This window comes from Lepidochelys olivacea (assembly GCF_965140295.1).
Source record: "Lepidochelys olivacea isolate rLepOli2 genome assembly, chromosome: 8".
Lineage (NCBI taxonomy): Eukaryota > Metazoa > Chordata > Testudines > Cheloniidae > Lepidochelys > Lepidochelys olivacea.
Window position 1 is genome coordinate 78,051,806 of NC_140418.1, and position 26,612 is coordinate 78,078,417.

Here is a 26,612-nt window from a genome sequence, read left to right on the forward strand (position 1 = left end):
ATAAAATTAATGATTTATATTAAAACAAAGAACAGAAATAAAATAAGGTCCTTTGGGGGGGGGAGGGGAGAGAGGTTACTCATCTAAGTCAATGGAAAAAGACCTAAATTTTAATTAAAGAAACCAAGATCTCCCTTCCCCCAACACAGATTTTGCAATTTTAAGGTAATTAAGCAGGTATGAACAAACACTTCACAACCATATTTTAATCAATCAAAAGACCACTTCTACATGTTTCTACACAAATTGGTAAATCACATTGACATATTTCCGAGTAGCAGCCGTATTAGTCTGTATCCGCAAAAAGAAAAGGAGGATTGTGGCACCTTAGAACTAAAATTTATCTGAGCATAAGCTTTCGTGAGCTACACATTTGTCATCATCATCTTCACTTCAAAGGTGAAGGGGGTGGAGAAAGAACAAACAAGTTTGTTCTAAAGCGAAAATAAATTTCTCCTTTTCCAAGCACTTATTTTTTTTAAACCATTCCAATAAATCAGAGAATAAATTTTAATAACTGTTTGGTGAATAATAAAATTAGCCATGAATGATTAAGAATGTCATGTATAATAATAAAACTTTGTTTATATATCAAGCAACATACAAAAATTTCAAAGCACTCTGCAGACACTACTGAATTAAGTCTAAATCATACCTCAAAAGTAAGACGGTATCCCCACTTTACAGATGGGGAAAGCTGAGGCACAGAACAGTAAAGTGATTTGCTTAAGATCAGTGCAACTAGTCTATGGCAAAATCAGGAACAGAAACCCTGGAATAGGAGCAGCACAGAAGTCTCAGCCCAGGGCAGGAGGGACTCTGGTGGCTTATCCTTCATGCCCTTATGTAAGTGAAACTTAAAATCAAATGCTAGTCTCGATTTTTGCAACAAAATTAATTTCTTAAATACACATCTTCACCTTATTACAGCAAACTCAAGATTACTACTTCAAAGCAAATAAGAGTGGGGGAGAGCAGCAGTTTATTACAATATCCAACTGCAGTGGCAGGGTACTTCTATGCTTGACTTGGAAGGAATACACTAATTAATAAGAGGGCAGTTCAGTCTCTGTGCCAATTCACATCCTCAGCAGAAACTGCCAACATGGGTAAGAATCAGTATCAGTTGTAGTGGTTTTGGGACACGGACATCCACACATCAGAAACTGAACTGATACTGCCAACTTATTGTACATAAGATGCCAAACATTTGTGAATAAAGTTCAGCCACTACTGAATTGGGCCACTCAGGTGTATCTTACAGAGATCAACAACCAAGCTTTTATATTTATCTGCAATTCTTACGCACACCATTAAGATATGACCTTATTAAGGAATAAAGCCATGCAATCAACTTCAGTTTTATGTTACTTTCATATATTGTATTATCCTAAGGTGGGAGGGTATCAAAACCCATTCAGTGTTCACAACGAAATACACGCTTCTCCTTTTCTGTACAACAATTATCTAAAACACCCTTTTGCAACTGTTGTCAGATGCCACCGGTCTGAGTCTGAGTTCCCCAAACTCCTCTCTTATTGTTTATGCATTGCTCTTATAAGACATTTATTCTGTTTCTACTCTGCTCCAGTCAGAGTACAAACCTCTTATTCAGATATCACTAAGCCAAAATGTATAGCCATTCAAATCTGTTCTTTGTATTTATGAATATGTTTTCTTTCAAATAACCTTCATTCTCATGAAACCTGAGTAGGCTATTTCCAACACTGAAGATCTATTTCATAGAAACACAAAAATCACAAAAATATCTGTCTGGAAGGGATCTCGAGAAGTCATCAAGTCCACCCTTCTGTGCTGATGCAGGCACAAGTAAATTTAGTCCATCCCATGTTCTTAAAAACCTCCCATGGTGGGTATTCCACAACATCCATTGGAAGCCTATTCCACAGAACTACCCTTACAGTACAGAAGATTTTCCTAATATCAAACCTAAATTTCCCTTGCTGTACATTACAAGCATTACTTCTTGTCCTATCTTTAGTAGGCATGGAGAACAATTGACCACTCTCCTCTCTATAACAACCCTTAACATATATGGAGACTGATACAAGGTCCCCCTCAAGTCTTCTTTTCTCAAAACTAAACGTGCCCAGTTTTTTTTATCCTTTCTTCATAGGTCAGGTTTTCTACACCTTTTATCAATTTTGTTGCTCTCCTCCTCTCCAATTTATCCACATTTTTCCTTAAGTGTGGTGTCCACAACTGGGCATAGTACTCCAGCTGAGATTTCATCAGTGCTGAGTAGAGTAGGACAATTATCTCCCATGATTTACATATGGCACTCCTATGAATATGCTCCAGAATGACAGACTCTTTTGGAACTGCATCTCATTCAATTTGCGATCCACTATAATCACCAAATCCTTTTCAGCAGTACTACCACCTAGCCAATTATTCCCCATTTTGTAGATGTGCATTTATTTCTTCCTTCCTAAGTGAAGTACTCTGAATTTATCTTTATTGAATTTCATCTTGTTAAATTCTGATCAATTCTCCAATTTGTCAAGGTTGTTTTGAATTCTATTCCTACCCTTGAAAGTGCCTGCAACCCCGTCCAACTTGGTGTCACCTGCAAATTTTATGAGCATACTCTCCACTCCATTATCCATGTCATTGATTAAAATATTGACTAGTACCAAATCCAGTTTTGACTCCTGTGGGACCCCATGAGATATGCACTCCTAGTTTAACAATGAACCATTGACGACTACTCTGAGTATGGTCTTTCAACCAGCTGTGCACCCACCTTATAGTAATTTCATCGAGACTGCATGTTCGTACTTCGCTTATGAGAATGTCAGGGGGATTGTATCAAAAGTCTTACTAAAATCAACTACTTTTGCTCTTCTACAGCTACCCCTCTATCCACCAGAAAAATAACCCTAGGAAAGGAGGTCATTAGGTTGGTTTGGTGTGATTTGCTCTTGACAAACCCATGCTGGTTATTCTTTATAACTAGGGATGTCAACTGGCTAAAAAACTTAATCATGGTTAATCACACGATTTAAACAATTAATCGTGATTAATCACACGATTAATCGCACTGTTAATAGAATACCGTTTATTTAAATAGTTTTGGATATTTTCAACATTGTCAAAAATATTGCTTTCAATTACAATGCAGAATATAAAGTATATAATACTCACTTTATTTTTGATTACAAATATTTTCACTGTAAAAAACAAGATAGTATTTTTCAATTCACTTAATAAGTACTGTAGTGCAATCTCTATCATGAAAGCTGAACTTACAAAATGTAGAATTATGTACAAAAAATAACTGCATTCAAAAATAAAACAATGTAAAACTTTAGAGCCTACAACTCTACTCAGTCCTACTTCTTGTTCAGCCAATCGCTCAAACAAGTTTGTTTACATTTCTATTGTCAACAAGAAGAGGGCAGCATTATTACTAAAGATTCATATATCCCTTCATGCTTCAGCCACCATTCCAGAGGACATGCGTCCATACTGATAGAGGGTTCTGCTCAATAACTGTTCAAAGCAGTTCGGACCACGCATGTTTATTTTCACTCATCTGAGTTAGATGCCACCAGCTGAAAGGTTGATTTCTTTTTTGGTGGTTCGGGTTCTGTAGATGCCGCATTGGAGTGTTGCTCTTTTAAGATTTCTGAAAGCATGCTCCACACCTCATCCCTCTCAGATTATGGAAGGCACTTCAGATTCTTAAACTCTGGGTCGAGTAATATAGCTATCTTTAAAAAGCTCATTGGAATTTGGTACCTTCTTTGTGTTTTGCCAAATCTGCAGTGAAAGTGTTCTTAAAAATGAACAACATGTGCTGGGTCATCATCTGAGACTGCTGTATCACAAAATATATGGCAAAATGCGGGGTGAAACCAAGTTAGAGACATACAATTCTCCCCCAAGGAGTTCAGTCACAGATTTAATTCATGCATTTTTTTTTTTAAATGAGTGTCATCAGCATGGAAGCATGTCCTCTGGAATAGTGGCCAAAGCATGAAGGTGTATACGAATTGTTTAGCATACCTGGCACATAGATACCTTGTGATGCCAGCTACAAAAGTGCCATGCAAACGCCTGTTCTCACTTTCAGGTGACATTGTAAATAAGAAGCACGCAGCATTATCTCCCATAAATGTAAACAAACTTGTCTGTCTTATCAATTGGCTGAACAAGAAGTAGGACTGAGTGGACTTGTAGGCGTTAAAGTTTTACACTGTGTCTTCTGTGTGCAGTTAGATAGTAAAAAGAAATCTACATTTGTAAGTTGCACTTACACAATGAAGAGATTACACTACAGTACTTGTATCAGGCGAATTGAAAAATACTATTTCTTTTGTTTGCCATTTTTACAATGCAAATATTTGTAATAAAAAATATAAAGTGACTGCTGTCAACTTGGTATGCTGTGTTGTAATTGCAATCAATATATTTTAAAATGTAGAAAAAAATCCAAAAATATTTAATAAGTTTCAATTGGTATTCTATCCTTTAAGGGTGCAATTAAATACATCTAATTTGCCTAAGTATTCTGTAACCTGTTCTTTCCCTATTTTGGCTTGTATTCCTTCCCTCTTGTTAATATTAATTCTGTTGAGTATCTGGTCACCATTAACCCTTATAGCCCTGGTCTTCATTGGGGGGTGGGGAATAGATCTAAGTTATGCAACTTCAGCTAGGTGAACATCATAGCTGAAGTCGACATACTTAGATCGACTTACTGTGGTGTCTTCACCGCAGTGAGTCAACTGCTGCCACTCCCCCGTGAACTCTGCCTGCGCCTCTCGCGGTGGTAGAGTACAGGAGTCGATGGGAGAGCTCTTGGGGGTCAATTTATCACATCTAGACTAGACGCGATAAATCGATCCCCACTGGTTCGATTGCTGCCCACCGATCCGGCGACTAGTGTAGACATACCCTTCGTGAAGGCTAGAAGCAAAATAGACAAACATCTCAGCCTTCTTGATGTCATCAGTTATTAGCTCTCTTTCCCACTAACTAGAGGGCCTACAATTTCCTTCATGTTTCTCCTGTTCCTAACATAGTTAAAGATCTGCTTCTTATTGCCTTTTATGTCCCTTGTTAGGTGTAACTTTTGTGCTTACCCTTTCTGATTTGTCGCTACATGCTTATGCTATTCTTTTGTATTCTTCGTTAGCTATCTGTCCATGTTTAGACTTTCTGTAGGATTCTTTTTTTATTTTCAAGTCATAAAAGAACTCCTGCTGTAGTCATATTAGCTTCCTACTATTCTTCCTATCTTTCCTTTGCAGCAGGAGAGTCTGCAGTTATGCCTTTACTATTATCTCCTTGACAAACTGCCAGCTCTCCTGAATTCCGCTTTCCCTTAAACTTTCACTCCTGGGACTTTACCTACCAATTCTCTGAGTTTGTTAAAATTTTCCTTCTTGAAGTCCATTATCGTTATTCTGCTGCTTTCATTCCTTCCTATCTTCACAATCATTAAATCTATTATTTTATGATCATTTTGCCTTACAGCTTCAGACTGGAAACCAATTCCTCCATATTGTTCAGAATCTACTCTAAAATGGCTGTGCCCCTGGATACTACCTCCACTTTCTGAAACAAGAACTTACTGGAAATTTTGTGTTTTGCCATATTATTCTTCCAACAAATATCTGGGCACCTAAAGCCCCCCACTACTATCAGGTCTTGCAATTTGGATAGTTCCATTATTTCTTCTAAAAGAATGCCTCATCCACCTCTTCTTCCTGATTTTGTAGTCTGTAGTAGACTTCCTACCATGACATCACCCCTATTTTTTACCCCTTTAATCTACACCCAGAGACTTAATTGGTCTGCCTCTCACCTCTTTCTGAGCCTCAGAACAAGTGTCTATCTCTTTGACACATAATGCAACACATCTTCCCTTTTAATCCTGCTTGACCTTCCTGAACAAGCTATACTCTTCTATACCACAGCTGAGAAAGGAAAAATGGTCTATTGGTAAAAATGCTGAGAAAGGAAAAATGGTCTATTGGTAATAATGCTAGCCTGGAACTCAGGAGAGCCAGGTTTAATTTTCTGCAGGGTGGATAAAAATCAATGATTTAAAAAAAAAATAAAAATAAATAAATCAGATTTTTTAAATTAAAACCGGATTTTTTTGATAAAATGCTTTTTGAGGAAAAAACTTATCTAAAGATAAAAATACATTGTAGCTCAAAGATATCATCATGGAATAGGGATTATTAATTCTAATTCTATAGTATGAGACAATACTTTCATGTAATGTTTAAAAAAAGTTTTGTAAATAAATTCCAATAGTTCATGGATTAGGGACCCTAATCTTATGGGGTTCCACAGGCTTCTGTGTTGATTGTTTAGGTTAATCTTTCTATCTACCCAAAGGGACTCAGTGCTCAGTCTAGAAGATACCATCAGAGATGCTTAGTTTTGCAGTTCTCAAATTGGATTTGTGTCTCCAGAGCTAACATGCTTGTTAACAGCAAAAATGTTTTAAATAAATAAATAATATATAGAGGTGAGAAATCAGACCTCAACTCTATTGTTCCTCTGCAAATTAGTGTAGACAGAGTCAATCCCCGACCTCTCTCTAAAAGTGCAAAGTTTCAAAATGTTCAATGAATAGAAGATTGTTGGGGGCGGAACAGATCTGGACAAGGAGAAGACGTCTGGAGATAAAAGCATATGTTCCTCGCTTCTTACCTTTTTGTTAAAATATTGTATGTTTGCTGTTGAAGAAAAACATCCAGAATACTTAACGTTGTTGTTTTAGTTAAATAAAACAAGGTAAATGTCTGTCTGGTGATGTTCTCCTCCTAATACAGCATGGCAAGAAAATCCTCCAAATATTAATGATTAACCTACTGAATTGGAGATATTTATGAAGTCATTGGGAGGAGAACTATCTGCTTCAATTACTTTTGGTAAATGAAATAACCAATCATTCATTTTCTGATATAGCTGTAAAATTAATCTGAAAAGTTTTCAAAATAAATCACTGTTTAAAAATGTATAGTGGGTATCTTCTAAAAATGAAACCTACATCTATCTCTGAGTTGTGAAGAATATGTATTAAGGTTATAACAACCAACAAGAATGCACTTTTATGATTAAATAGTCTTTCTGCCTAATGATTTAAATCATGAAATCCACCCTGATTTTCTGCTCTACCACAGACTTCCTGGTGTCTTTGGGTAAGTTACTGAGTTTCTCCTTACCTCAACTCATCTTCTGCAAAATGGGGATCCAGGGTATTCCAATAAATAAAGATTGTGAAGTTCTGAACACTATGATAGTGGGGGCCGTAAGTATTTTAGATACCTTGTTTTCATACACTCCTACAATACACCATAAAAACCCAAAACTAAAAAAAATGAAAAAAAGTTTTGCAATATCCCTATCACTTGATATTTGTGCGCGTCCAGTCGATACTCCAAGAACGAAGTCAGACTTAAAATCTAATTTAATTTCTGATTCTACAGGCAAAACTAATCCATAAACCCAATTATTCATGAGTAGAAAAGCACAACATGGTGCGAGCCTTCTATAAAGGTGCTTTTAAGTAGCTATGATATTTTTATGATATAGTTTATGACCACTATCAATGGAATTTGAATCAGAAACATGTAGCATCATAAGTAAAGCCATTTATTTGGGGAATAAAAGATAGGTTTAAACTGGTATGAAATGTGAGAATGTCCATAAGCAATAGTGTTTTGTCCACATTCAGGCAGTAATTTGCTTATATAATGTAAATTAAGTCATCTGAAAAATGGTCCCCATACTTAAACGATCATACATATTAAATAGTCCCAATATTGCTATAAAGAAGTTATATATTCTAAAACTGAACAATGTAGGAGAACAAAGTCTGAACCTAAATCTGGATGAAAATATTGGACTTAAGATTCTTCAGACCATGCTGCCAGCATACACATGTGGGTTCAGGCCCTAGACATATACAAGCCAAAAGGACAGAACTTCTAAAATGTGTCAGGATTGGTTCAGGGGCAGTGTCTTCCACAAAAGGATGGCCTGGAAGCAGATCTCTTCCTGTTCTGCCCAACCACCATCACTTTGCAGTTCAGCAGTTCGTAAGAGCTTCCCACTCCTCCTTCCTTCCTCTGGACAAAAACAGATACCACCTACCCTCACCCTTTGTATTTACTCTTGTAGTTTCTTTTTCTACATTCACCTGATAAGATCAACCAGATGTTCCCTCCCTATGGATCACTGGCCATGATATCCTTTGGAATCATGTGCTGCCTCAATGGTTTGGTCAGCAAATCATATGGTGGGATCAGCTGATGCCTTGGAGCTATGAGCTGCAGTGGCTGATTCTCCTACCCCAGTGTCTCATCATCCACCTTCGGGATTGAATCCACCCTGATTGAATCAGTATGATTAACACTAGTGCTTCTCCTCCACCTGAAACAGGATTGGGCAATTCTGAACCCTTTCTTTCAACTGATTGTGCTGTGTGGTCTGAGCTGCTGCCATGCAGATGACTGAGGACACGTATCCAGCAGGCAGTAAGGACATTAGCTGATTAAGCTGGAAGCCAGACCTTGAAGCCCAAAAGTATTTCCTTTGACAACACTGAACTCTTTCATCATGATGGTGGGCAGCTCTCTAACACAAGAATGTATACGTTTAACGTAAATATTGTCACAGTTCAATATTCAGGTCAATAGCACCCGTATTCCCTATTTATGGTTCAGCAATGGCACCCACTCCAAGCTGCTCAGCCATCACCTCTCTTGGATGGAGGTGCATCTCTGCATTCTAACCAGACTACACAGTTCCCTGACTACACTGTGATATCCCCAGAAAAAGACAACCTACCTAACAAGGCCTACTTCGCTCCTCTTTTCAGAGACAGTACACAGTGTAATTGCCGCAGTTAAGTTACCGCACTATTCTTTCTAAGCAAGCACTTTTATCTTTAAGGTAAAAGCATTACAGTGAAAACATACTAAATACAATAAAATAACCCACATGCATGCTAGTATGCTTACCAAATCTCTTGCACAGCCCCATCTCCACAAAAACCACTGGTTAGCACCAATCCTTCCAACCCTTCCCTAAGGACTGAGGCCCTCCCCTGGGTCAGAAGATCCTGTCTGTATGCTGGATCAGAAAGAAGGCCCCCGAGTCAGTTGAAGCTCAGGTTATTTATCCAAAAGTCCTTTCTTTGTGTGTAGGTCTCAGGAGAATCCAGTTTGAACCAGTGAACCTCTCTCCAGGGGGCGGTAGCTTTCTGGAATTGTTACAACTGAGTTTATTTGCCTAACTACCCACCACTGTACTTAGTTCTTGGAGGCCTGTGGTCCATCTCCCCCATAAAATTACATACAATCCCTTAGTAGCAAAACAATCAACTCCTAAAAAAATTCAATAAAATTTTACTCAATTCCATAAGATTTGTCCAGGACACTGTCATACCTGTCACAAACATTTCCGCATGTATTGAGAAGTGGTAGGCTAGTGTAGATCCATTTTATCAAGGTAGTGACGGGGGCGTGAGGGCTGATTCAATGCAAAAGATCAGGAGGCTGTGGTCAAGCACTTTCACTAGGATTTAAGCATCAACTGTGTCTGAGAAAAAGGGTTGGATTCACTATACTAACAGGTTAAATGATTTCTTTGGGAAGATGCCTGCCCAGGATTCTGGGTTGTGAGCAGAAGCTCTAATACAGCCTTGATTTTAATTAGATGGTTTAAGTCAATAGGATTGTATGATGTTTGGGATTTCAGCATCAAAAGGCAGGCAAGTTATGACAGCCTGAAGCAGATGTTACTTGCCCTTCCCCCATTTCACTGTTGCAAGGACAAGTTGCGCTCAGAAGTTATCCTGTTTAAGTTTGTATGTTTAAATAAAGTTGCAGCCATTTGGCCAAATTCCAGGTGTACCTGTCTTTATTGGCCCCTTGCCATTCACAATGCTTTATCTTTCATTTATGACTGAAAAATAAGGGTAAGCATTTCACTTCCCAGAAATGTTAAACTACGCCAACACCATCCTATTGAAAAATACTTTTTTTGCCAAGTTAAACATTAAAATGTACACAAATAAATAGCACCACTTCTCAAACAAGCTGACTACCAGCACTTTAACAGCATTCTGACAAGGTTTTTGTACACCTGACAGAAATGACAACATTAATTACAAGTTACACATATTTTCAAACAGATAGCTGATCCAAAAAACTAAGTGGCAGCACGTGGAAGCTTTGATATTTAGAAGTCTTCTACTTTCTAAAGTGGTGCCAGAATTATCAGACAAGTCATGCAATACCAGAAGGCAGGATAAGCCTAGCCAGAGTAATTCTAAGTGTGATTCATGGTTGCCAGTCGGTAGATATGGAAATGACTGGCTCATGAACCATTCAACTGTCCAGTTAGCTTCAACAGCGAGGGGCTGAAACCTACTCAACACTCCCAACTCCTTGATGTAATAAATACTCTTTCGCTATGAGCCCAAATTAATATATTATGCTATTTCTACAGCAAACAACAAGCACCCTTTTTAATAATTTTTACATTTTTATATAATTAAACTAGTACATTTTAGTTTAAGTATAAGTAACTTATCTTTCTAAATAAAGTCCAATTATAAGTAGTGTACTAAGGCACAGTACTTGCTACACTGTCAAGGACAATTAAACAAGATTCCTGACATTGTTCTGAGTGTTTGGTTTAAGAACCACATGCTAAACTGGCAGCACACAACTGAAAAGTAGGCTGCATCTGATTAAAGGAAATAAAGGGATCTAAAAAATACATCTAAGAACAATAAAATACCTCAGATTTTTATACAACACTACAGTAGGAACAGTTCAATTGCCCCGACCTTAAATAAATAATTTAAGCTTCAAAAGGGGTTTTTTGTTATATATTTGTATGGTGCTTAGTATAATAAGGTCCTGATTGATGATTGGGGCCCAAGATGTTGCAACACCACAAATTACAAAATAATAATTGCAGCACCTAAAGTTAGATTTAAAATAGTTGATTATCCTCAAGCTTTCACTTGCAACATACCTTTTCAACATTATTGAACCCCCTTTTTTGACAGAGTTCTTTGAAGTGTTGTAAACTGTCCATTTGATGAAAGATGCTCAATTAGCAGCCCCAAGGAAACAAGTCTTCTATTTGTCCATGTAACAGATCCCGCACAAACGGCAGACGTACAAGTTCCTTACTCTATCTAGCCAACATGTCTCAACCTTGACATGGAGAGATCACCTTCAAAAGGTAAGATGATAATTTAATCCTTGGCTTCTCTGCTGAGTCTGAAAATCTGGTGGTGAATTTTGCAATTTGGAACCTGGACTGTGAACAAGCTTATTTCACATAGGCTACAAAATAATCAGATGGTAACAACTTTAAGTCACTACTATCCTGAGCAAGATTAAGCCTTCTCTTTTCTACCTTTCCCTGCATTTTGTCTGATCTTTTCCTCTCTTCTTCCCTTCAGGCATTCCCTTCTTTCCTCCTCCTCTTCATGCTCCCCAACTCCTAAAGTGCTTCTAACATTTGCATTTTGAGTGTCCAATGAATTTCTTATATCTAAGAACAGAAGAGACAAGGCAGGCAAGTTAGTGATATTCAATTATGATTGTATGACCAGGTTCAGTATCATTGGAAATAAACTCTGTTTATGAAACAGATTCCATTAGTGTCTTCTGATCTAAGAGGCCCCAAGACTACAATCTAGACCAGTGGTGGGCAACCTGCGGCCCGTCAGGGTAATCCACTGGCAGGCCACCAGACAACTTGTTTCAATTAACCATCTGTAGGCACAGCCACCAGCAGCTCCCCGTGGCCACGGTTCGCTGTTCCAACAGCGAGCTGCAGGCGGCCATGCCTGCAGATGGTCAATGGAAACAAACTGTTTCCCGCCAGCAGACTACCCTGATGGGCTGCAAGTTGCCCACCCCTGATCTAGACCATAAAAAAAGAGACCCTTTACATAGTCCCTGGAAGAACTGAAAAAATATTGGGAACAATTCCAGTTCAGATCAAATTCTGCTTTTCATATCAAGCAGCAAAATGCACTCACTTGTACAAACAGGGTTTTTTCGTACATCACTGATGTCTTAATATTTTCTTATATATAGTCTTTATTTCCCAATTCCCACCTCCAGTCAGGGTCTACTGATTTAAATCAAAGAAATTAAATCAACAAGCAGGAAACCCTAATTTAAATAATAAATTTTAATAGTGTTTTGCATGTGAACTTTAGTTATTTTCCCCAAAAAAAGTTGATTAGCTGATAACCATTAAAACATGTTATTTGTAACAAAATAAAGCCTATTAAATTTGGTGCTTCTATTTGCTAATCAAGAGGATAAGTATGTATATATAGTAACTATATAGTTTAAATTACGTTTATTCAGATTCTTAATTTTTACACTGTTAGAAAATGGTGAATGATGCCTCTCTTATTTAAGAAATGATATTTTACTTGTGGGTTTGTGTCAAGCTCTATTTGGACAGAAATTCAATTCAATTAAAATGCACTAACAGCATTTTATTTTTTGTTAAATAAAACTACCTCAAAAATGCTAATACATAAGGAAAAGAGTTTATTAAAACATGTTTTGCATTTAAAACTGATTTCTTCAACAAAAGGAAGTAGTATCTGTAGCTAGTGAATTTAAATTATTGTTTCAAGTCCCAATGTCGTTTAAGATTTTAGAACTAGTAGCTCCCATCCTTTCATACACAGTTGCTATTCTTAGATTGAAAGTCGAAAACAAGCTGGTTTAGCACTTCAACAGATTCTGGTGCCAGGTGCTTAGCCAGTAACTGCCACTAGTTCAGTGGTCTGATTTTCTTTAAATCTTGGCACCAAACATGCACTGTTTAATATTTTTAATTAAATTAAAATTATCTTAATAGATTATAATAAATTTAGGCCTTAATATAGGTTGTCTCATTCAAATTTAATTTTAAAGAGATTTGGTTTTAAAAAATAAACTAGGTCTTTAATTGATTAAAAAACTAATTAAAAAAAACCTGATTTTTCTAAAAAATAAACTATTTTAATCCATCCTGCCTCCAATGCTATCTTGAAGCATTAGTCTTGTTACATTGAAGTGAAAAAGGAAGCCTAGCAGTCAAGCTTCAGCTGATCAAGGAAGTCTTTACCAAACACTGTTAAAGTAGGCTTCAATCTAAATTGCTGATTCAGTGAGAAGTTAACCTGCACTGAAGCACCTAGAGGAGCCTCCAACTTGCCTGAAGTGTATGAAGAACAGAACTTTCAACAAAACACAAACATGGGAATATTACAATACCCTTTTCTGTAACTATCATCATCATCACCACCAGAATTTTCATGAATACAGCCTTAAAGAAAACCAAGCTTCACAGGCGAGGTGGTTGTTCTGTTTTAAGTTCAACAAAAAAATATGAAATGATTTCTGTAAATACTTCTGCATCTGCACTCACATGACTCTAAGCTCCTGAAAAGGTCTAAAATGGTAGCTGTAAGAGATGTTTAAGGACCCACCATTCATAGCGATGTGGGTGTACACTACCGAAAATATTAACTATGTAAGTAATGTTGTTAACTTGAAATACCAATACTTTTAGCAGAAACATTAAACAAATGTGCTTATGCCACAATTTCAGTCTCCCATACCTTCCCTGGTGCCAAAAACATAAATGGCCTCCATCCAAACACCACAACCTACAGCTTTCTCCTAACAAATTCTAAGTTATCAATACAAAACTCTACAATACATTGTACATACAACATTTCACATTGACAACTGAAAATTATGGGGCAGATGGAAATTTTAATATAGAAATAAACAAATTGTGTGTTGATTTTTCATATTTAATTCCATAAACCTCCATTTTTAATTCTGCTAGATCTGCCACAGAATTTTGAGTCTGATGAACAAAAGTGTCATACAGTTTATGTCCTGTTAAGCCAGAGTACAAAAAGCTTTTAACTAAGGCTATTCTTGAGCTCAAAATAATATGAGTCAGCGGAGACTTACTACAGTAGTTTGGAGCTTAAAATGACAGAATGGAGAAGCACTGTTTTGTTTTTCAGCTTGAAGAATCAGTAGGATGTATTTTACATCCCCTTCAAAAGGAAAGGGCATGGAATACTGTGCCACTCCTACTGACCCATTCAGTAAGAATTCAACACAGGTAATTTTTTCAGCCCATTTCATAAGATCCTTGCTGCAAATGGGTGGAGATGCCACAAGGATGTCTTACCAATGTCTGTAGGTCACAAATCCAGCAATGCCATAAACAGAATCCGTTACAGAAAAAATATGTTTAGAAATAAATCCAAGCAAGAACTGCATATGTAATGGCATAGCTGTTGGATCATATTAAAGAAGTTCTGTATTAAAATCACAAATGAGTTTGATTCCCCAGAGTTTAAATTCCAGGGTATTACTAATTAAGAGGTCTCTTGGTTTTTGGTACTGTTTCTCTCCCTCTATGTGTGAAACCTGCAAGCTGCTAATTGTGTTAGTACATTCTAAGACAGAGTCTGTTCTCAAAGCAATTCACAGAGAGAGAGACTCAAAGCAATACTCTGTAACAACAGAAACAGCACCCAGAGACTTTCATGCCCTTTTGTTGTATTAACAATTGTGATTAAAATAGAGATAGAGGATGTATGTGGATGGATGCTTGGTGTGGATAATAACTGAATGATCAGGGAGGTGCCAGCCTAAGAATCCAGTGTCCATCGGCTGAAGAAGGCATCAAGTGGAAATAACTAGAGGACCCCCCCCCCCCCCGAGGGCAGACTGGAATCCACCCAACAGCCTCAAGAATGGGAGAACCAAAGAACAAGATAACATCTTGGAGCCGTCAGGAATGTGCTATCTGCTGATTGATTCAGCAACAGCATGATGAAGCAATTCCCATAGACTGGCATAGGAAGAAATTCCCATAAAAATAGACTCTAAAAAGTGAGAACTTTGGGGTCTGATTCTGCAAACCAACTTCCAGGAGCATCAGATGAGCATCTGACAAGGCCCTGCTCCCTCCTCATGTCCAGGCCACCTGGCCAGTGGCTTGGCATGAGCAACTCTAAGGCTGGTAACTATGATAACAACCTTGCAGAACCTGTGTGTGTGGCTGTGTATGTGTGTGTTTGTATGAATGAATGTGTGAATAAATATGAGATTGAATGGAATGTTATAGCTATAACTAACTGTTTACTATGATTCTTTCTGTATTCACAATAAATGTGGTATTTTGCCTTTTTCCCTTTAATAAGATCCTGCTGGTTTTTATTTTATTGGTATAACATAGCCATGTATTCAATAACTCAGAATAGACTCTTTTGGATGGTCAGTGGAGCTCTTACCCTCAACAAAACACATCACTGCTCACACTTGATCTCACTGGTGCCTAAAATGTATGCCCATATATACAACAGGGCAATCTGTTCCTAGTTCAGTCACTATATCTCAGCAGAATTACACAGATGGGTATGAACCACATGACCCAATTCCTGCTGGAATGCAGGAAACTGTGGGTGATCAAATAAAAGGGGCACTATCGGTCAGTCAATATTAAAGTGAAAATCAACTCTGTTAATAAATGGTTTTATGTACTTGTTGGAGTCAGCTGGTAGCACCATCATTATGTAATGTAGGTACAGAGTGAGAAACCTAACAATATTATGGGATAGCGCAGGGAATAAATCCAGTTATAAACTCTCAGAGTTCATTTTGACAGAAAGTAAAGAGAGGCTTACTTCAAAGTCATGTTTTACCTTCACAGAACAAAGTTAGAATTCAATCTTCTTACTAAATAGTTAATAAATATTTAGATATGCTTAGTTAGAAAATTGCAGCAACACAAATTAAGATTTGTCACATATTTTAGAGAATAAATACATTTTTAAAATGTTTTCTACAAAATTACAGATTATAATCAGGATTACTGGTTATATGTTAAACACCCCACCCAAAGAGGTACCTGAACCTGGGTTTTGACACTAGAAATACTCTGAAAGACAATAAATTAAGTATTAAGAACTGCTTGCAAAAGGCCAGCAGGCCTTTTGATCAGTCACTTTCTGGGACCATCAGCCTTTGGAAATAGCCAATATTCCACACACTACAAGAAAGTAATTTAGATTAATATATACCCAAGAAGTAAACCATAAACAAAAAAGAAAATCAGGAGAAAAAAAACAAAAAAAAACAAACACTTTTTTTTCCTCTTTATTATCTACTTTATCTGCTCAATTAGCAAAAAGAAAAACTATTTTCTCAACAACTAACTAAATTTCACAAGAAAAAACAAGTTTTCCCAGGGTAGTTTGGGGTAGGAGGCAATAATAAACCATTTTCATATTCAAATATTCTCTTAATAAATATGGAACTCTAATAAAGTATTGCTTTAATATCAGAGAAGTTGGTCTCAAGATTCTTATTTCTCAAGGGGCTTCTGTCTTATTGTTTCATGTGGACAGAATTTTTTTTAAACTGAAAAGGATTTCCCTTAAGACACAAGCGTTACCCATGGTGGGCTCATCAGTTATTCAAAAACAAACAAACAAACAAACAAAAAAACCAAAAACCCACCATCAAACCAAGCTCACAACAGCACTATTTAAACATTTTTAAAGGCAACAAGCTTATGCTCAAATACATTTGTTAGTCTCTAAAGGTGCCACAAGCCCTCCTTTTATTAGGAGCATACCAATCTGAATAATAAAGGGGGAATTTAGCCACAATGTGACAAAAGCAAATGCCCATTGCAAATTAACTTCTGCAGTCCTTAAAGAAAGAGGTAAAAATTATACATAATAGTGACTTTGGAATTTAGCTGCAAAAATGAATGAATTATACTTGCAAAAAACCAAAACCTTCCCTCTTTCTCTGTCTCCCATAAAGATGCACCTATTTCTCATTTAATGGGAGTTATTTTATATTAGTCTTGAATCAGAGTGAAAATCTTTTTGCAATATGGAAACCAATGTGGCTTGCATGTCAGGGAATCCTGTTCCATCAGAAAGTGTCAGGAAATGCTGTTCTGAGTTTTACTCATAAGACTCTGGTAGAACTATTTTTTGCTAAACTGTTCCATTTAAAGTGACATACTGTAGTTTTCTGAGTCAGAACGTAAGTCATGCAGTTATTCATGTTTACATCCCATCAAGAATGGTTTCTCATGTGATATATTAGGTACATATAATTCAATAATATGGGACTTAAACCAAATTACACATTGTACCATGTTAAGAGCAATATTTAATGTCACGCAGACTATTTTCACAGGCCTTTCAACTAAATTGCAATAATTATTGTAAGCAGTCCATGGAATCACTAGTCTGTTTTCCCCCTTCTTTTTCTTTATCTTCACTCCTCTAAACCAAGTGCATCGGGCCAAAATTGATTAGTTTAATTTAGTGAAACTACATTCTCTGTATCACAGTTGGATGGAAATTCTACTAACAGATACAGAACGCTTCTAAAATTTATCACTTTTAATTTATTTCTTTAAACATACACAAAAAATAAGGGGAGCCTTTTGGTGGACATCATTGTAGCAACAGGCCTTTCATACTAAGGGATCAAGATGAAAAACACACACGATCTAACAGGTTGTTAAACCCATATAGAATAATTCAACACTAAAAATAAAAAGCCCTTACTTCTCCTCCCACACAAACTTTGACAGCCACTAACAAGTTCGTTATAAGGCAGTATTTCCCATTATATTTTAATATCAAAGCTCAGAAACAGAGTTTAAGCATTTTTAAAAAATAAAAAGAGCATCAGCAAAACAGAGTGATATGATTCTTTTCTTGAGGCAGACTGAGTTGTATATTTCAATCCTCGAAATATGTAACTTAATCATGTCCAGTGCATATATATTAAGGAGGAGCAAAGGGTTGGGAAATCTTACCAGCACTACTCTTCACTCTCGCATTGCATTACATTAATCCTTTTGTGCCAGGAGTTGGATTTTCCTGCATGACATCCATTGCCAGCATTAGATGCACTGAAACCACTGGCACCGAACAATTAAAAATAGACTTGCACAAAACTAAACCTCGACTGCTCTATCAACAATATCTGCTCAAAATATTCTCTGATTCCATAACAAGTATTTCCCTTTTTCACTGAACACCATTGCTTAAAATATTTAAACTATGAAAAAAACAAAATCATCCTTCAAATATTAATAACTTTTAGTTGAGTAAGTTTCAGACCGCTCATCCAGTCAATCACTGCCTTCTCACAGGACACTAAACTTCCATTACCTAATCCAGATAACAAACCATGTCTAATATGTGTTCATCATTTTGACTTGAATACTTTAAGTTACTCTGATTTCACCTCTTTCATAGGCTTGCAACATTAAACTTCTCATTGCACTCAAAATACATTTCTAGCCTTATTGCTAGAAAGAACATTGTATAGTCATTCCCTTTTTTCTTGGATTAACTCATAAACATTCAAATATTAAGAATTTTACCACAAACTACTAATATTGAGCAGATTAGGGAATCAGAAACATGCACTGAACTTGTTTTCTGCCCACCACACCATGCCTAGGTATTTCTGGGGGTCCCACTGCTCTCCAGTTACAACTCTTGCATAAATAAACTGTATTGTCTTAGAAACAGCATTTCCTCATTTTGATCAGGTTTAATCCCGATGCTTGTTGGTTCTGCAGTCTGACATTTAATGTACACATGAAGTAGTAAAGTGTTATTTTAGCAGAAAAATTATAACTGAAGAGTGAAACTTTTTTTAACAGGAAAAAACAATTTTATATGACAGTTATTAGGACCTAGTTTTATACTGTTTAACAACTGTTTCATAACAGAGCATATGAGGCTAGTAACACCACCACCGCCTGCTAAATAGCGGTATTTAAAACCTGTGTTCAGTAAGAGTAAAACAAATCACACTAATTTATAATTACAATAATTTAAGACGATTTTCACCAAACATGCATGTTTTAACTATAATTATCTTCTGTATTTTTCTTTGTTATTATGTCAAAATAAAGGCGATTAGGCAAAAATATGTGCAGCAGCACACGGAGGAGGAGGAACCAGAGCTGGGCTTCCTTCAGGTATCACTGCTGCTCCTCAATCTCCAACTGCATCTCGCACAATACACACAGAGGCCAGCAGCTGCTAATAGCACAATACTGATCTTTAACTTTCCTTTCCCTTTCCGAGAAAGAATGTGCATTTAGATTCTTTATAACTATACATTTTCCCAAAACACCAATCTCTCGTTGGTTTCACGATTCTGCATAATGTGCATACAAACTTAAAGGTCACGGCTGCTTCCTCTACTGTTTACAACCTCTTTTGCAGGGTCCCCCAAATCATATCGCTCAAGTTACTTAGAATTTCCAGACTTGTAAATACAAGGGCCACATGGGAGAAGAAGAGTTATGTTCCCACATCAGTGGGTTCAATATAAGAAAGGGAGGGGGTTACGCTTTGCAATTCCTCATCCTCCAGATACTCCAGATTTGTGCACTGCCCTCTCTCCCCTTCCCCGCCAGCTCCACCTTTGCTCACGGTACCCTTCCCTCTCAGCTCTGTGTAGTATCCACCCCACACGTGTATAGTCCCCGTACCTCACCTATGCCCCCATCCCGCCTCAGAGCTTCTGGTCCTTGGGCCTCGTCCCTCCTCTGAGCTTGTGGCCCCGGCTCTCCCCAGCCCTGTCCCTCAACCACAGCAATAGCCCCAGCCCCTCGGCTCCCCTCCACCGCCCCTCTCCCCCTAAGTGCCCCCTGGCCCTGGCCCGCTCGCACTTACCGAGCTTGCCGCGGGACTCCTCCAGCTTCTGGATCTGGTTCTCCAGGAAGAGCACGGCCACCCCGAACGTCAGCACCGCCAGCAGCTGCAACTTGGGCGGCAGCATAATCCTGAGCAGCCCCATGAGCAGCAGCAGCAGCGCCGCCCGCCCGGGATCACGACATAACGTGGGGCCCGGCCGGGGAGGCCGAGGGGAGCCTCAGCCGGGCGCAGGGACGCAGCGCGCGAGGGTAGCAGTGAGGCGCACGAAGGGACACACACGGCTCTCACATCCCTCGAGAGCCACCCCCCGCCAGGACTGTCCCAGCCGCCCCCCGCGCCAGCCAGCCAGCCCGCCCCTAACTAGCCTCACTCCCCGCCCGCCGCCTGCGTGCGCTGCTCAGCAACCGAACGCCCAACCGCGCACACCCCCACCTAACCCCACCATTGACTAGCAAAACACACGCTCTACCCACGGCCCCTCCACCATTGGGCGGCATCTCCTGCGCCCCACCCTCTCCCCTATCCCACTGGCCGGTCAGTCCAATACACCGCCCACAAATGCTCCACCCCAATAAAATGGATGTACGGACGTGACGCCCCTCCCACACGCGTTCCTTCTCCATTGGATACCTGCTCTGAAGTCCGGCCCACATATCTATATATTATTGGGCATTGGCACCGCGGCAATCAGCAAATTCGCAGCGCCATTGGTTAATCTGGTTGCCAATCTTCAGGATGAGAGGTCTGTTCGCTGTAGGTTATAAAAAGAAAAAGGACCCCAGTGGGCTTACTACGTTGATGCCTGAGTAAATTTCCGAAATGATATCTCCAGCTACATTATAAAGCCCTTCCCTTGATGGGGCCAGGTAGTTCCTCTGCAGATTCTCTACGTATAGAGCCCTGGGATAATCTTTTTCCTCGGCGGTGTAAGGGCCCTACTCGTGCATTTTGTTTCTTTCGCCGTAGGCAGCGAAAAGTCACCCTACGAGGGCGGGGTCTTGAGAGTAACCTCCCGGCGGCGGTACTGACAGCGCAGACCCGCACTGAAATGGCGGCAGTTACAGGATTAACGGCTCCGGGGTGCTGGCCCCTTTGGTTCCTGGCGGTGCTGCAGGCGGTGAGGGCGGTTTCCAATCTGGCTGGGCTCGAGGGAGAGGGCTGCTGTGGGTACCTTCCTCCCTAGGGAGACTAAAGCCCACAGGGCCTGGCGGGCAGAGAGATGCCGGCTGAGGCGGGGGCAGCGAGTGACAGAGAGAGACGTGGCCTAGCGGCCGGGGTGGCTCTTTTCATGCTCGTTTCTTCTTCCGTAACTGACAGCGGCCCATTCTTTCCCCCTGCTCCCGCCTGCGCCGTTCTCCCTCCTTGCGCCTTCTAGAAAGCGGCGGCGCTGATTGTCCCGCCCGAAGGGAGGGCTTGGTCCTGCACTGGCTGACGCCCGTGGTGGATACGGTTTAGGAGGGTGGGTTGCTCTGATTTGGTTGTGAGAGGTAGAGTCTCTCCTCCCCGGGTTACCCTCTCGGCTCTAACCTGGGTTGACTATCACTAAAGAGTTGTTGTTCTCGGGGCTGGGCGGTAACTCGGGAAACGAGTTTGCTGATCTTCTCCTTCCAACTGGATGTTGTCCATATGCATCCCTGACCCGACACCGTACCGTAGTATTGGTTAGAGCTTGGCCTTCTCAGTACCAAGAGCAGGGAGTGGTTTGGATTTTGTAAAAGGGCTGTGTGGCTGCCCCCTTCGGCTCATGGTTTATGGAGGTTGTATTGTGAGGAGAATATTGTGTTATTGCTGCCCTTGCTATATCTGATCTGCAAGACTTCTCCCTTTCTGTAGTGTTGATGAGCAGTGGTCGCTTACATTTTTTTTAAATACCCTTATTTTCCCCATCCTCCCAAAAAATGTAGGATTGTATTAAATACAATATTTATCCCTTTTCACTGAGTTGCAAAACACACAGCTACTGAAAGTACCATAGGAAGAAAATTAAAGGAAATGTTATAGAATCATAGAACTAGAAGGGACCTCCAGAGGTTATCTACTTCAGTCCCCTGTGCTCATGGCAGGACTAAGTATTATCTAGACCAGAGGTTCCCAAGCTATGACAAGGAGGAACTTTCGGGGACCACTGATCTAACCTGCTCTTAAAAATCTCCAATGATGGAGATTCCACAGCCTTCCTAGGCAATTTATACCTTTTAACACAGGAGTTCTCAAATTGGGGGTCGGGACCCCGCTTTGCCTCCAGCATTTATAGTGGTGTTAAATTAAAAATACCTTTTTTTTATATGTTTACAAGGGGGGGTTGCACTCAGCGGTTTGCTATGTGAAAGGCCTCACCAGTAAAAAAAAGTTTAAGAGCCAGTTTTAACATGTTCATTCTCCCATTGAAAGATGAAAATAATAATAAATTATTTAGGAGTAATAATACTTAATATATTGATGATTGCCAAGTTTCATTTTGGGTTCATTACATTCTCTGCCTTTTTTTCTTCTAAGCATTCATGTTTTATTTCTCTTCCTGTTGCTCCCTTCACTCATGAATGCTGTAATCATACGGTAATGGGCTGAACTGTCCAGGGTGAAAGCTGTGTGGGGCCAGAATGTTTTTTCATAGCTGAAGTGTGTTGTTAGACCATGCACACACACACAACTAGGCCTGCTGAGCTATTTCCTGAACTTGTATGCAAGAACAGCTGTACCAGGGGCTGTTTTGAAGCAGGAAAGCATAGTAGGCTTCAAGAAACTGCCCACTGCTACATCCTCAGGAGCACATATGCTACAACTCTCCACTGCAGATGTACAATGCTACACGAGTTTAAGTGATTTACCTAAACTGAAAAAGCCAATTAGTTGTAGAGTCAAGAGTAGAACCCAAGAGTCCAGACTAGCTATCAAACAGCATTCCTTTCCCACAACTGCAAATAATTATTTTAAATGCTAAAATATGTAATGATTGTTTGTTCGCTTTCAGATATCTGTGTATGGGGCGCAGTTATCATCAGAAGCATGCAGAGAACTAGGTTTTTCCAGTAACTTGCTATGTAATTCTTGCGACCTTCTGGGACAATTTAGCTTGAATCAACTAGATCCATTCTGCAGAGAGTGTTGCCAAGAAGAAGCTCAGTTTGAAACCAGAAAGGTAAGTTTAAAGCAAACCTTCAAAACACTTTCTGAAACTTTTTAAATTAAGTAATAAGTTTCCTAGACTTGTATAAATACTCTAATTAGAACCTCATTTAAGTCATGGGGAAATACAGCTATTACATGACAGTCCAATATAGAGATTATCTGAATTTGAAAGTTTGGCACAGTTCAGCTTCTGAGACAATGCTCAGGTATGAGTACAAGCACCTTTCGTTTTTCTACAGTCGCCCTTCTGGTCACTTGGGTACTACTAACTAGCTTTGGTGGGAACCCTGTTCAACTTTGGTTGATTGGAAGAATGACAGGGATTTGAGGGGAGAAGGGAAGAAATGAAGGATAGGAATAACTGTTCGTTTGTTTTTGGCAGCAGCCATTATTGCCCTAATGACCCAAGTATTAAAGGACACTGAAGAATTTTTTTCATTTTATTTTAATCTCCATAGTTTTCAAAATAGAGCAGTTTGAAAATAACTATCAATAATTATAGCCAAAAATCTATAGATAAAGTATACATCACAATAGTAAGCCTAATTATTTCGATGTTACTAAATTCCAATAACTACTTCAGGTTTCCTTTCTATGGTTCTGATGGAGCAAGAAATTAACTGGCTTTATTTTTTACTTTGTGCTCATATATTCAAAAATGTCAGCACATTTCTGGAAATTACTATAGCTAGTAAGCCAACAGAGAGAGCGTGAGTATAAAACACTTCCTGGACTCGGTCCATACAGAAAAAGCTCTTATTTCAGTCTGACAGATTAGTGAATTTTAAACTTATGTAACAGAATGGCATAAATGGTTGACCTGAATTTTGAATTTTCTAGCTCTTTCGTAACATACATTGTATATTGGTTTTAATCATTCTTTATATATTTTTTTTTTAAATGGTAACAGATCTGTGTGTAACTTCACCCTACTGGTGCAGTGAAAGGTTTAACGTTTGTAAATCCAGTAGGAGATCCTTAGACGTGTGCTACCATAAACAAGGTATCTTACATGAAGAATGATCTGTTACAATAGATAGCAAACTCCAGGGGACCACTCACTATGTGTAAGCTTTAAGGATTCCAGCCTCTCTACATGCTTTATTTTTGTGTGAATTCCTTGCCATTCTGCTCTTGCTCTCACTTTATATGAAGGAAGACTTGCTGACAGTCAGTTGCAATTCACTAAAATCCAGGTGTCAGCACTTGACAAGATAATTCTAGTAAGTTTTACTTGACTGGAAACAGACACACAATATTAAATGGAATAGGAATATAGACCTGGCAGCTGACCTAGGAAAAACTGCACAAGTATGTGGTGATGGTATAGGCACAAATTGCATGATAAAACCAGGGCCGGCCAAACTTACTGACCCTCCAAGCCGTATACGACAATCTTCAGAAGTTCAAGAGCCGGGGCACACCTCCTGGGACTCAGGGCTTCAACCCCACAGGATGCTCCTGGCGAGGCTTGGGGCTTCAGCCCTGCCCTGCTGCTGCCCTGAACCCCAGCAGGCACATCCCGCAGGCTGAAGCCACGAGACCCACCTCTCTGTTGGGCAGAAGATTCTATCCCACTACTCTGCTGCAAGGCAGAGGTCCCGAGCTCTCTCCCCACTCCCCAAAATCTGGTAGTTGGAGAAATGGGGATGGGAGATTGTGAGGGGCTCTGCCAGCCACACTTTAACTGTAAAAGAGCATACAAAGCTGGACTTCATTTTTTTTGTTAAGGTTGTGGGAGAGGGAGAATAGATGTGAAAACACTGAGTTAACAGGAATCAGTTATAATAGGTGACTGGTGCAATGCACCCCTGTATTCACATCCTACACACTACTCTAATAATCTTTGTACAAAATATGCCTTGTGAGTTATGTTTTTGGCAGGCTTCAAAGGTGCTTGATATTAAATCCAAAAACTTTAATGTTGTGTTGTGTTTCCAGTCCCTTGAATGCTTCCCTTTTCAACCATAGCATTACATTGATACAGGTTTTAGCTTAATTTTGTATGTACTAGTGGAAAAAGATCATAGAAGGAGGAAGGAAAACTATATATGCAAATATTCTCCTCTTCTACCCAGTACTAGCTTAAAGTTCTGTCATGGTGCCCCATCCATCTGATGTATATGAAGTGAAGGTCTAAAGTGGCAACTGATGCTAGTAGTAGGAATAACTAAAATGGGGTGAGAAGATTTTCCTATCTGAAGTGTTGGAACAGAGAGGTACAATTTGTGAAGTAATTAAAGAGGTGGCAGTATGCTAGTGCCATACCAATTATCAACTTGGTACTAGTGAGGTTGTGCTAGAGGAGAAGCTGCTGCCTTCCAGCTGTGTTAAAGGAGAATTAATAGAAAAATTTCTGGATTGACACTCAGTGTTTAAGATCTTCCTGGACACTTCACTTTAGACATTGCAAGACCTTGGATTTGAAGATAATTTGCCTTGACACCAGGTTCATTAGTCCTGAATCTAAAGTTTTGACAGTATGGCGAGCTGCTTAAGATGATAGTTTGATTTTAGTACAGTGGATTCTTCTATTCAATGCTTTAGAAAGGTTGCACCTCTGTCTCCAATTCCCAAACTGAGTATTAAATACATGAGCCTCTTTAAAGGCCTATCCTGTGTCAGGGACAACTGTAAGGTCCCTCCATTTTGTGCTGAGTTTACTTGTTCTGTGATTGTATTTTAGCCTTCTCTACAATATGTAAATGTCTTTGGTTATTTTTTCCTGTCATAAAAATGAAAAACCTTCACATAGCTACTAAGTGGATCCCCTTTAATTAAATATATTTGACATGTGTTTTAAAGACTTGTAAAGGACAAAGTAACTATCTAGACAGGGAATTGAAAGTGGGGAAAATACTGGATTCCCTTCCTATGGATAGGGAACACTTGAGTGAGAACATGAAAATAAGGAGGAGACCTAGCAGTCATCAGCAACTAGTTAATTTCAGCGTAATGTGAGAGAGGGTTTGGAGAATGCAGTAGTAGAAGTATATTAGATTTCAAAAAGTCTAAGTGTGGGGACTTGAAAAAAATCTGATGAATATTATATAGTTAGAGAAATTAGTGAAGTGCCTTAGTATGAGGGCTGGAAAATCTGAAGACCGTTAAGATGAAAGACTGGTTCCTTTGGGGGATGAAAGAATGCCAATAAAAGAGGCTATTGTAGTTGAAAAAGGACTGCTCGAAGATGAAGTTAAAATACAATGCGTAATGTTTACTCTACAACAAATTCAAAATACACAAGCTATGCTACTTGATATCTGAACAGATCTTATTCATAATAACGTGTTTCAGTATTAGAGGTGGGATGGAATAAAAAAAACCTATAGCACACACCCAGAGATAGCACCTGAAGAAATACAAGAATCCTGCAGTGGGGAGAGGAAGCAGTCCTTGATTGGTACTAAGGATCTGTATTTAAAACATTGTATTACCTTTTCTCCATGAGTGAGATTTTCAAAAACTGTACCATGGACTTCACTATAAGCAGAAGTTAGACCTATGAGGAAAGGTTGGGGGGAAAAAAATATGGGCATGTTTAGTTCCGAGAGAACATGACCAAGTCGGGGGGGGGGGGGGAGAGGGACCTGATAAGTCTTCAAATATGCTAAGGGCAGTTTTGCAGAGGACTGTGATCAATTGTTCTCCATTTCTACTGAAGGTAGGGTGAGTAGTAAAGGGCCTAATGTGCAGCAAGAGAGATTTAGGTTGGATA

General features: G+C 39.1%; 2 protein-coding genes across 2 annotated transcripts in view; one reads left to right on the top strand and one right to left on the bottom strand.

The window, feature by feature from the left end:
* HS2ST1 (heparan sulfate 2-O-sulfotransferase 1) overlaps positions 1–20,104 on the bottom strand; it is a 162,985-nt gene extending 142,881 nt beyond the window's left edge. Inside the window, exon 1 of the mRNA XM_084636706.1 lies at positions 19,784–20,104. Within this exon, the coding sequence (XP_084492832.1) occupies positions 19,784–19,907 (124 nt within the window). The 5' untranslated portion in view covers positions 19,908–20,104. The remainder of the gene's footprint in view (positions 1–19,783) is intronic.
* Positions 20,105–20,606: 502 nt separating this feature from the next.
* SELENOF (selenoprotein F) overlaps positions 20,607–26,612 on the top strand; it is a 36,333-nt gene continuing 30,327 nt past the window's right edge. The window contains exons 1-2 of the mRNA XM_084636312.1: positions 20,607–20,882; positions 22,737–22,904. Coding sequence (XP_084492438.1) covers positions 20,622–20,882; positions 22,737–22,904 — 429 coding nt within the window. The 5' untranslated portion in view covers positions 20,607–20,621. The remainder of the gene's footprint in view (positions 20,883–22,736; positions 22,905–26,612) is intronic.